General features: G+C 42.7%; 1 protein-coding gene across 3 annotated transcripts in view; it reads left to right on the top strand.

The window, feature by feature from the left end:
• sema3fa (sema domain, immunoglobulin domain (Ig), short basic domain, secreted, (semaphorin) 3Fa) overlaps nt 1-12,939 on the top strand; it is a 60,374-nt gene that overhangs the window by 39,172 nt on the left and 8,263 nt on the right. For 2 of the 3 annotated variants that reach the window (XM_044022936.1, XM_044022935.1), the window contains exons 3-10: nt 757-917; nt 1,003-1,065; nt 4,187-4,306; nt 5,572-5,661; nt 6,512-6,605; nt 8,068-8,187; nt 10,212-10,351; nt 12,365-12,479. In XM_044022936.1, coding sequence (XP_043878871.1) covers nt 757-917; nt 1,003-1,065; nt 4,187-4,306; nt 5,572-5,661; nt 6,512-6,605; nt 8,068-8,187; nt 10,212-10,351; nt 12,365-12,479 — 903 coding nt within the window. The remainder of the gene's footprint in view (nt 1-756; nt 918-1,002; nt 1,066-4,186; nt 4,307-5,571; nt 5,662-6,511; nt 6,606-8,067; nt 8,188-10,211; nt 10,352-12,364; nt 12,480-12,939) is intronic. The other variant, XM_044022937.1, reaches the window with a different exon arrangement.

Here is a 12,939-nt window from a genome sequence, read left to right as displayed (position 1 = left end):
CATGTAATGTTTGAAGGTTACTTTCTGCTACTTTTCTGTCACCATTCAAGTCCGACTCTCGTCTCCCGGGGATTTAAACATAATACAACTGAACTGGAAAAGTGAAGTTTTAATTCATATTCAACAAAACCTTTTTTACTTTTCCTTAATATTACAAAACATTTTGAAGCAAACCCCCAGTCACTGTGTTGTGACACTTGTGCATACATGTGATTTCTTCTTGTGTCCTTGCTTTCGTCAAGCCCACCATAACCTGATTTAGCCTGCCCATAAGCCCATAATGACGGGTTTCAACTGCGATGCCGAGACGAAAAAGAACAAATGTCTTCTATAAATTAACCGAGGAGCGTCTGATAGTAGGTTTGCACATCGTCTAACTGCTATCATGCCATCAACATGACTTGTGTGTGTGTGCTTCCATAGATTTGCATACTTGGTTCAAACCATGAGTGACATTTTTTTGAACGGTTATTTGTGGGTTACAACACGGTTGTAGGGTTAAGTCTGCGTGTGCATGTGGATGTGTGAGTAAATGAAGAGGAGAACACTTTTAGAACAGGAAGAATGAAAAAATGCTGGCAAACCAAACGGCATCTCACTGCCAAAAATGCGCAGCTTACAGACATCTCCTGTGACCATGCCTGTGGTTTTGTTTCCCAATTTTATTCTATGGCTTTTCTACTACCTTCCCACAGACAGAGCACTAACAAAAGCATATATTTTCTACTCTTGTTTCTCTTTTTTTTTTTGTTATAGAGTTGAAATCCACTGGCACTGCTCACCACTTCTCCTTTCTGCTAAACTCGACCGACTATCGCATCCTCCGCATGGACGAGGACCACGACCGCATGTATGTGGGCAGCAAAGATTATATCCTCTCTCTGGATCTGCACGATATCAACAAGGAGCCACTCATAGTAAGAAAAAGCCTGGTGAAAACCTTTGACTGAACGAGTTCAGCGCGAGTTTACAGCTAACCGACATTCATCTTCTCCCCGGCAGATACACTGGCCTGTTGTCCCCCAAAGGAAAACGGAATGTGTTTTGTCTGGAAAAGACACGAATGTGAGTATCCCAGCAGTCATTTGGTCCCTTTACTCAAACATATTTACAATCGATAATAAAAGCATTTGTTAATTCTAGATCATTGACAATCGATTATCGTCTGTCACATGAAATTAAGAGTTTTAAAGACGTCACATTGGGCCACGGACGATCGCACTCTGACATTGTACGGCCCGAACAATAAATCGGCTTGTCAAAAAAAGTAATGAACACATTAATCCCTGTAAAAGTAATCATGCTGCAGCCCTAATTTAAAGTCTCATGCTGGTGACCTCCTCAAGTGTTTTCATACCGGCCATTCGAGCAATTCATCAAGTCTCAACACCAACTGGGAGACCTGTAATACACCAGTAAATATTACAGCACGGCCGTAAATCTGTGTCCTTTGTGACCTCCCGCCACATTTTAACACCTTTTTTATTTTTATCAGAGTAAAAAAATCCCCCCCACTGTTGTTTCACTCTGCCACACTGGCAGCAGGGTCAGTGAAGGACACTTCAAATCTCCTTCCAAAATGTGACTGACTGTGTGGCTCCCATTCACTGTCTCTGCCTCCCTGATTGCTGATTGCATACAGCTGCCGCCAATTAAGACTCGAGTAGGCGCCCGGGACGTGTGACATTCAGTTGTCGTCGCTGACAGCTGAAAATACTTCCTATGAGTGACCCTGCGCTTCTATGACAGAGTCTTTTACGAGAATAAAGTTTCTTTTTTTTATCGTTATCTAATGTATTATTATTATTATTATTATTATTATTATTATTATTATTATTAATAAATAGCAGCAGCAACACAGATGTCACCAGCGTTATCCTTGCAGTCGACCACTACCAGCCATTTCCTCCTCCTCCACAAAAGAGTCTGTGTTTGTGATTCTTTCTTCCAAACAAACTCGGTTTCTTTCACAATCTTTTCCAAGTCCTGAAACTGAAGCTATAATGTGGTGCTGTGACAAAAATATCAAATGTTTTTTTATTTGTGAATAGCTCCAATCAAAATGTAACTTGACAAAATGCTCTGCGTTCCTCATCTTGACGCAGGTTGCAGTTGATTTTGTTTGAATAATAATTACGACTTTATTCTCCTAATATTACGACTTTATTCTCCTCAGTTTGGCCCAATGCTCTGTCGTACACCCCTGATGCATATTCTAGATGAAGGTTTCTTTGTTGCACGTTAGTTGTTTGATGTTTAGTTGTTGAATGTGAAAATGAAAATTAGTTAGCTCCAGGAAGCTAGAGACACATTTGAATTTGAAACATTTCAACACCGACCTCAGCCCAGGATGAGACGGAGAGAAATGATTAAAATTCCTATGAAAGTCAGATCCTTATCTTTTGATTTGCTCATATATTCTGACCTTCCTCACACACACACACACACACACGTCCATGTTAGAGCTGAGCGCTGCCAGGAGTGATGAGGTGCGGGCTAATAACCCTGCGATCCCCTGCTGTTACAGAGTACAGGCTGCTGTTTATCCAACTGGAATGTTCATTTATGCGTGTTTGGTGACCCGCGCCTCTCACTGCCTCTGGCTACATCGCATTAGTCTCTATATTATGTGAGCATGTACTGTATGTACCTCTCTCCGTGTGTGTTTATCACAAAAATAAGAAATACAATTGCCTACCAGGAGACGTCTCGGCAGTCCGAGCTGCTCTTTAGGGAATGACCGATGATGACAATTCAAAAGCAATTCAAAGGGGACGTCGGTTCTGCCGGGAGGTCAAAGGCAATCATCCCCACTGTGCTGTCTGTGGGGGGGGAGCACAACTGTGCGCTGAATAATACACACACACAAAACACAAAACACATCCTCTGAATCCTCCTGTCTTGTGCATCTGTCGTGCTGCAAATATCTGCCAAAATGGCTCATCCTGCATTCAATCTTTTTTATGCTTGGTACATTCTTTCTTTTTTTTTTCACCAGCTGTCACAAACTCCCCGACATGACGGACAAATCTGTAAGCCCTGCACAGTTTTTGTGTTTTTTGATTTGCACGGATTGGATCCAGAAAGGTGGACAGCTGGTTAGACGAGCAGAGATTAGGAAGCTGCAGACCTCGAGAGCTCAGAGCGGCGTTTCCCACCTCTTTGTCTTGAGTTGAGGAAAACGTTAAAACTTTAATTCTTATCATGAGAGAAACAGTGCGAACCAGTTGCCACAGTGTGAATATGGATTACAATGTAGATTTTGAAAAGTATTAAATGAATCTATTTTTTATTATCTATTAAATGGTTTGTTTTTTCATTATTAAAACAAGATTTCTGATTGTTTCAGGTTTATTTTCTTCATTTCTTTGCTCCATATAACTAAGAAATCACTAAAAACGGGATCATTTTTGGTTTGTGGACAAAAACAAGGTGTTCAAGAACATCACCATTTCCAGGTTTGACAAACACTGATCAACATTTTTTAACGTTTTCTGACCTTATGGACCAAGCAATTACTCGAGTAATGGAGAAAATAATCGACAGATTAATCCATTATGAAAATAATCCTTAGTTGCAGCTCTAAAGACCTTTTATCTCGCAGTGTTAAGGCTGAATCTGGATCATTTCCAGAGAATACATTTACACAGGCGTAATAAAGCACCAACTCGACCACCTCGACTTTTAGACTTTCACATCTTTGTCTTAAATAAAAGCCCAAATTGGATTATATACTCTCTTGTTCGGAAAAGCCAAATCTTTCACTCGACGGCCTCATTTGGGTCTAACCAGAATGTTTTTTTAGTTGTCGAGAAAATGACAGAACGTTGAATCGACTTTGCCCGGCACTGGACAGCTCCGATGCTTAGCTGCTGCTGTTGGTTTGTGCCACACAGTTCCATGGTGTTAGGAAACATTTCCCCCCTTGAAATGACATCGTGGTCTGATGTGAAGCCTGGGCCAGGCAGAGCTGCCAAACACAAGTCAGCCAACAGCGGAAATGACCCATGTGAAGGTTGTAAGCCTCGGCAAAGAGGTTATTAACCATCAGTGGCGGCATTTGGGTTTTTTTTATTTTGTATTACGTAACAATTTTTTTCCCCCATTGCATTTTCATGTTTAGAATCCCTTTTTTAATCTGAATCTCTAATCCTGCTGGGTTTTTGTTTGGCCCTCCCTCCCTCAGGGAGAATGTGGAAACTTCATCCGTCTGATCGAGCCGTGGAATCGGACCCACCTGTACGTGTGTGGAACGGGCGCGTACAACCCCATCTGCACCTACGTGGACCGAGGACGCAGGTCGCAGGTAACAAAGACGCAACCGCGGAGACACTGTGACCTTTTTACTCTTATCTGCGAGAGTCCCTCTCCTCCTGCTCCTCAGTTTCACCGCCTCTGCTTTTCTTCCCTCATTTTCTGCCTCTTAGTTTTCATCGATTTGCACAGTTTTCACAGTCTGCAGGTTTCAAAGAAAAGAAGAAAAAAAAAAGTTCATGTTAGCAGCTCAGGTCTCGGGATCGCCATTATTTTTTGGGAAATTGCTGTTGGTGAGGCACCTAACTGCCACCGCTTAGAGACGAGAATGTCACGCTGGCGGTGTATCTAGAGCAAATGTCACCTCCTTGTAGACCTCCCTCCCTCGCTCCCTTCCTCACCTGCTTATACGCACCAGAGCCTGTGGCCTGTCTTTCTGTCTGGCTGAGAGCCTCTGAAAGCCCATCATTACTGATGGAACCTCTCATCCATCATTGGCCGTGTAGCTAACCCTTTCCTCCCTCCCTCCCTCCCACCCTCCAGCACGCCAGCCATGCAGAGCAGCCCAGCCCGGCTATAGTCCACACACGTACATTCAGCAGTCTGCCTGTTTAGTCTCACTGTTCAAATGAAAGGTTCAGATTTCATTGTAAAGGTCAGTCGGCCTCTTGTCATTCAGTTTCTCCCCCAAGGCCCAAAAGCTATGTTGCTTCACACTGTAAAGGTTTTCCTCTCTGAGAGCAGATGGTAACAGAAACCAATTGTTCAGACATTCTTCACACGTTTGTAGCCCTCACTTTAGTTCTTATGTCTGCGTTTTGGTGCCGTTTCAAAGCACATTTTGCAGATTATTTTGTCTTTTCAAGTTGATAAAAAAACACTTGTAAAGTAGAACGTTTAGTTTAGGAGCTTGTTGTTGAAATCATTTTGGTATTCTTCAGTTTTCCTGTCTTTGTTCTACTCCTCACTTTATTAAAGTCATGTTTTGTATTCTTATTATTGTTCATCTCATGTTGTAGTCTGTCCCTTTTTCTTTAATCTTTCCTGTCGCTGCATGGATTACGCATGTTTGCAGCTGTGTTTGCATGAAGTCTAATCTTACATGGCTGTTGAATCATGGATGTTATCCACCAGGCTCTTCCCTTCTTTCCCTTTTTTTTCACTCAATTTTCGTTGAAATTCTTATTCAATTCCACCTGTAATTTTTTCCCCTCAGACCTTTTATATTTTTCCCCTTTCACCAGTTGAATGTAGCTTTGATGTGGAATTGAATGATCGGTAATGAGATGGCCCACTGTGCCATGTCTCTGTTTTTAGGGGTCCCACTACCTACAGGCACCCCAATCAGGAGGGAGAACAAGTCGGGCAGCAGACGCCACCGCTACAACCGAGCATTTGGACGCGAAGGTGGGCAGAAGGACGTTGTTGTTAAGGCTCTTTAAGTCTGACGCCCACACGGAGACTTTGTCCGTCTTGGTTGGACCAGTGAAGAAAATATACTTTTGTTTAGTTTTTTTGGAAGAACCTCCCTCACCTCCCTCCAGTCGCACTCGGCAGAAAACAATGCTTTGTAAATGTCTTATCACTTATTTCTTTCATTTGTAGAAACGCATAAAGACACAAGTGTGGCTGTCACTCCAGTCTCGTCGGGTTTGGATAAAGCAGCACTTTGGTCAAAACACTTTTTATTTCTGAGCCTCGCTGCGTCTTTGTTGAAAGATCGGTTTATAAATGCAGCGTTGGCTGTATCCTGCTTTCCCTCACATCATTTCCCTACCTGTCAGAAAATCCCCAGGAGGCTTTAAAGCACCAGACACATCTTGGCACAAGTGTCGGCACACACCCAGTGTTGACATAGATGTTCCAAGATGTTCCTCTGTGAAATAATGGGATTTTATTTTGTTCTTGTTTGAGCCACTAACATCAGGCATGGTGGATAAGTTTTGGATTGCTCTCAGCGTCTTCCTCCTCCTCTCCATCTCGCTGATAACAGGCCGTGCTTGCTTTGCCCCAGCAGATGCAGCGGTCCCACAAGAGTCGGCTGTTCACGGCAGCTCACTCCTCCATCAGTGTTATTTTGTCTTCCAACCGATCACAGAATTAGTTTGAAGCTGCTATTGATTGAACCGCCTCGTATATGCTGCATAAAGAAAAGAACCCTTCCCACCCGAGAACAAAAACATAATTCTGTTCTCGGATGATAGAGGAGAAAACAAGAGAGTTATTAATGTTTGTCGTCTTTTTCTTTCGTTTACAGGAATATATTTTCCGACTTGAACCCGGTAAAGTGGATTCTGGGAAAGGAAAATGTCCGTATGATCCCAAACTTAACAGCGTCTCTTCTCTGATCAGTGAGTACCTCCCTTTACTTCATCTATTGTCGGGAAAACACAGATTATATTTATTAGTTATAACCAGCTCTCGTGCTTTAAAAGTATACTTTAAATATTTTAAATAGTTTTATAATGTTTTATTAAAAGAAAGATCTTTTCAGTTAAAAGTAAGAGCTCCTCAGTAAATCATGCTCCTGTTGTGAACTACATTTATAGATGGGGTAGAGCTGCAAATAACGATTATTTTCATAATCGATGAATCATTTGGTCCATAAAATATCAGAAAACCTGATCGGTGATCGTCAGACCTGGACATGATGATGTTCTCAAATGTCTTGTTTTGTCCACAAACTAAAATGATTAACTTTTAATGATTTATTTGTTATCCAGAGCAAAGAAATTAAGAAAATATTCACATTTGAAGAAGATTAAACAATTGGGAATCTTGTTTTATTCATGAAAAAAGCTTCAAATCGATTAATCGATTATCAAAATAGTTGTCGATTAATTTAGTAATTGATTAATAATCGATTAATCGTTTCAGCTCTAGATGGGGGTGTGAGAAAGTGGTTGTATTCACTATTTTGTCCATTCGCTATAATGAAAAAAGCCCTTTAAATTTCCTAGATTCAGGTTTATTTATTGTAATGCAACAGAGAAAATGGCAAATCACGACAGGAAGTTGAACCAGTGCTTTTTATGCACCTTTCAGCTGTGTTTTAGGTCAAGTTTTGCCACTGTGTTAATTTCTATGGTCAGCATGCCTGTGTCAGTGGGTGGTCCTTTTCTGTCAGCAGCGTACAGGTGGTCAAGCATGGCGGCTGATCGCTGACCTTTGCCCTGTGTGTGTGTGTGTGTTAGAGGGAGACTCTCTCGTCAAAACTGTAACACACAGCAAAAAAGAAATGACTGGCATGGCAGATGCATACCACAGTGACACATGAGAGGAAACTGGAATTTCCCTGGTTCTTCTAATGCCTCCTTTAACATGTCACTGAAGACAGCTGGAACTCTAAAGGTTCATCTTCTTTATATTAATGAAAAAATCAGGATCTGTTTATGTAGATGTGGGACACGAGGGCCTGGGGGACTAAGTGTGTCAATCTGACGGGACGTGCTGATGTGCGTCACCCACAACTTCATCAAATGCGTATCTGTGTAAATCCAGCTGTTCCTGTTAAATCCCACTGATTGCACTAATGAGCATAAGTATGATTATGATGTAGTGATGAGGTCAATGTGACATTTCGGCCTCCACTGACTCTGACGAGATGTTAAACGTATGGCGTGTTTCTGGCACCGCTCTGTCATCGCATAGTTGATCTCAAACTTCAAACGACTACAAGCGGCGTGCGTGTCGTTAGTCTGATTTGGATAAAACTCAGAGGAATGCGTTTCAATCACACTCGGACAACAACATGTTCTCCAACCCGTGACTCCACATCTGTGACACCTTTCTTTTCTTTTTTTTAACTCGCAGATGGAGAGCTGTATGCAGGCGTCTACATCGACTTCATGGGAACAGACTCGGCTATCTTCCGTACGCTGGGGAAGCAGACGGCCATGAGGACGGATCAGTACAACTCCAGATGGTTAAACGGTAAAATCTCAACTTCATTTGTCCAGATCATTTTCAATTAATCCCCTGTTGCTTTAACGACTCGGGCAACGCCCACCTGCACCCTTTGACATTTACCCAGCAAATCACCCTAGCCTTTTAGGGACGACAATGCTGATCCGCATCCTGTGCTCCGCGACCCCTCGGTCATTTTCAAGTCATAAAACGCACAGCACTAATGTTTGACCGTGTGCCTCCGGAGCCTGAAAACAAGGTCAGTAAGTGTAGCAGCAGCAGAGGGATATTCACTGAATGTCAATAATGACTCAGCGTAGCCTCTGCCGTCTAATGAGCCGTGGTCGTCGCAGGACTATAAATGCCCGTCAGGTGCTTTTGTTGGTTGATGTTTCCAAATCAGTCGCAGCTTCCCCTAGTGCTGCTGGCTCCCAGATTTTCCTCTGACCCTGTTACCCTGACAACAGTCCCCTGGTAGAGCCATGCAGAATTGGGACACCTGAGTCCTGCTAATCAGCCATGTGGAATCTCTTGGATAGTCGTCGTCCCCCGCTATTCCATGCCCCCCCCCCCTGTCCCCATTTGGGGCCGTCATTGGTCATGGTGGGGAGGGGCACCCTGTGTCGCGTGTCCAGTGATGACCCAGTAACTGGGCCTGTGGGACCACAGTGTGACGCCATTGTCAGCATTGTCAGGAGGGAGAAATAAGAGAGTGGATTAACAAAGGGACAATAAAAGTGTTGCTCAGTGGTCCAGCCTGCTGTTATTAATAAAACCCTGCATTATTCAGTGTCTTTGTCAGAATTAAAATAATGTGCGAGTCTAAATCTGAACGTACAGTGTGCAAAAGATTTGTGAAATCCACTGGTGAGACTGCTCCTCCGCTCACTCCTCTCCTTCCCAAGTGTGTCCGGGAACTATGATTCCGTCTGTATACGTGAAAGGATGTCGTTGGCTTTTATTTTCGTAGTAAGCTTCCACTTCAAAACACAAAAACGCACGCTGTGGCTGGTTTGCGCGGCCTCTACAAAGCAGAGGCCCTCGCCTAAAGCGCATACAAAAGGGCTTATTATAAACAAACTCATTTATTATAAAGTAAATATACACTTGTGTATACACACACGACAAACATATTTAAGATGATATATTCAATTTCTGGATTTATATGTTATGTGATACCGTGGTGTTTTCTTGTGGGTGTGTTTCCAAGGGCCCGTCCATACAGAAACGGGTTTAGGTGAATTTGCATATTTATATCGTAAAATAAAGAGGAGAAAACAAAACCTATTTTTATTTGAATAAACAAAACCGCTCAGTGATTGTTCCACACACAGTCGACTGCAGTGAACATCCACAGCTCTTGTCTGGGAGTCTGTTAACGTACATTGTGTGTGTGTGTGTGTAAATACAGTCCGATGCATCGCACTCTCGTGCATTCTCGTTAAATATTTAGGTTTATGACAGAAAGTTGCTACATTTGTCGCTAGTCGCTTTTTAAAAAACAACACGGAAACGGCACAAACCGTAAACTTAACCAGACATTATTTACCTTTGTTTCCTCTTTCCTTTCCTGGCTTGGATTATTCAATCTCAAGTTTCTGTTATTGTTATTCTATCTAATGATTACAACGTTGTCTTCTCTGTTTTTGGTGTAACGTTTCATATGTACTGCAGCGTTATGGGGTTCTGTGGACGTGGCCTAAGTAGCAAGACCTCACCTGTTTCCATTGATATAGACATGTGTAACTGAAGTTTAGAATTCATTTTACCATCTCCACAGCACAGTGTGGGCTACATGTTTACTTTCTCGAAGCACAGTCGGATCTATACATCTATAAATTATAGTTAATGTCTCCAAAGTCTGGAAAAGTCTGCTGGAGGCCCCTTTCAGACTTGATGAACTGTGGGTTCGAGCGGTCCTCAGCTTCCCACACCTTTTATGTGTGGTGAGGGCTGAACATTTGGAGGCAGCTTGTGTGCAGAGCAACATGTGCTACACAGCTTGTAATGCTCTCTCTCTCTCTCTCTCTCCATCTTTCTTTCCCCCTCAGATCCCACATTCATCCACGCACACCTCATCCCAGACAGCAATGAGAAGAATGACGACAAGCTCTACTTCTTCTTCCGCGAGAAAGCCTCCGAGATGGGCCAAAGTCCCATGACCCAGTCCAGGATAGGGCGGATCTGCCTGGTGAGTTATCGCGCCAGTCAGCAAACCTCATGTTGCTCATCACACGTGAAAGGTTTATATGTCTCCACAATGTTACAGTCTGGTTTCTTTGTCTCTTAAAAGGACCAGAGAGCAAACCCTCCCGCCCACCCCCCTCTTTTGATCATCAGCAACTGCTGAGCACACAAAATAACACACACACACACACACCGATGTGAGGAAACACAATCTGTGCCGTGTGCCTCAGCAGCCGAGCTCTGAGAATGGTTCTGTTATTTTTGTTCCTCTGGATTAAATGTTTGAGTGGCACAGTTTACTTTAGTCCACATCTGTGTACATGCACAGACATCCACACAGAGCCAGAACTATGTTTACTTACTGATGTAGTCCCATGGCCCAGAACACCGTTTTCCACTAAAAAAAAAAAATTACACGGTGTCCAAAACTTTTTCTGTGTAGACTTCAGAAAAATGTCTCTCAGGATGCTCCTGTGTTTGCGAGATGCATCCATAAACTGTGTAATTTAGAAGTATACTAACCAAGACCAAGAGCTTTCAGCCTGGCTAGCTGCTCGCTGAGGCTGTGTTTAGACACAGCAGCGCTGTGAGCTACATAAACGCTTAAATCACCACGCTAACATGGCAATAATGGCAATGTAGACACCTAGCTATCATGAGTACAGTGTGTTTCAGCTTGTTAAAGGAATACTTCACCAATTTGCATTTAGATTGTATTACGAGAATAGGGCTAGTATTTTTGAAAGATTGCATTTCTTGATCTCGTTTTTTTCCCCTGAGTTGAGAAATATCTTTATTCTTTTGTTACGTGCTCACCAGCGACACTTGGTCCCGTTAGCGTAACTGTTAGCAAAGATGGCGGACACTGTTTACATTCTGGGAATGAGGTCCCGTCCCCCCTACGAGTGGGTCTAAAACGTACATACTAGCCCTATTCTAGTAATACAAAGCTAAATGCAAATAGGTGAAGTATTCCTTTATGCCAACAAATCCAAACTGAAACTGGTACGGGGTTTTACATTTGTTTTACAAATCATGACAAAAATGTCAACATTGAGGGAAGAAAACGCATGAATTTATGTGCAAAATGTGTTTTTTTTTCCAACATGAGATATGTCACTGGATTTGGCCTGCTGGTGGTAAACCTTAAAAAGTGCATCCTGTTGGGAACTACCACAAATTTTCAGTCAGCAAATCACTAAGGACACTGTGTTGACCGAGTCTCATTTTCAGACGTTACTGGTTGCTAATTGGTAGTTTGTTCAGACGCATAACATCGGAGAAACCAATACTAAAACTTTATACTTTAACTCAAAATGCATTTATTTTGCACACTGTCCACACTCTGTTATGACGTCACTTTCAATAAGTTTTCCATACATTACATTACATTACATGTCATTTAGCAGACGCTTTTATCCAAAGTGACTTACAATGGAATTGAGTACAGTCAGCGAGGGGTGGAATCGAACTTGCGACCATTGCGACCATGTTGTTTTTCGCACATAGGGTACCGGTCTTAACCACTGAGCCACTCCACCCCATACAAAGCCTTTTAAACCTTAAACGTCCCACACAACAACACCTGGGATCAGTGACATGCGCTTCAGGAGGAATAAACCAAGAAAATTCATTTTGAAAAAGCTAGAATGACCACAGCAACGTTTAAAAACAGAACTCCTCCGTTCTCTATTTTCCTGTAACGACGGTTGTAAGAATGTTTTTCTTCTCGACTCTGAAGTCTGTGGAGTCTTCAGCCTATGAATCATTTTCCCAAGGGTTGAGCGTCTACCTCCGTCGTAGATGTTGGCCGACCTCGCGAGCAGATGGGCCAAGCTCAAACACAGCGCTGATCTTTACTCAAACAGGCCCAATAACAACAGAGCTGGTGCAGTTATTTTGGACGTTTGTTTGAAACAGCTGTTAGTCAGACATTGTGTGGACTCTTCACGTTGAGGTGGATGAATGACTATTGTGTGTGTGTGTGTGTGTGTGTGTGTGTGTGTCTACCTCACAGAATGATGACGGTGGACACTGCTGTCTGGTCAACAAGTGGAGCACTTTTCTGAAGGCTCGACTCATCTGCTCCGTGCCAGGAGCTGACGGCATCGAGACACATTTTGATGAACTCAGTGAGTTTTAATTATAATTTCCCTCGTTTAACTCACTCCTCTACAAATGACATCTCTGTCCACTCACTCTCTCATCTTCTGCCTCTTTATCCTCCACATGAGGGTCACAGGGGGCACTGTTTGTGCCAATCCCAGCTGAGACAAGTCGCCAGTCCATCACAGGGACACAATAGAGACAAACAACCATTTACTCTTACATTTACACATATTCCAATTGGCCTAATCCCCAAATCTGCATGTTTTTGGACTGTTGGAGGAAACTCGGAGAACCCTGAGCCACAGGTGGTGCACCCATGGGAATAATACACAACTCCTTATATGGACGTCCTGTTTTTTCTGTCTTATGTATTGTTGAGTCAAAGTTAGGATTCATTTTATATCGCATTTTTAGTCGTGATATAAAATGGCAATAATTGTGCAGAAGTCACAAAATAGACTTCTCTTCCAAATTTCACAAATT

The sequence above is a fragment of the Solea senegalensis genome, linkage group LG4 (genome assembly GCF_019176455.1).
Source record: "Solea senegalensis isolate Sse05_10M linkage group LG4, IFAPA_SoseM_1, whole genome shotgun sequence".
NCBI classification, from domain to species: domain Eukaryota; kingdom Metazoa; phylum Chordata; class Actinopteri; order Pleuronectiformes; family Soleidae; genus Solea; species Solea senegalensis.
This window is presented reverse-complemented; position numbering and strand designations above follow the sequence as displayed.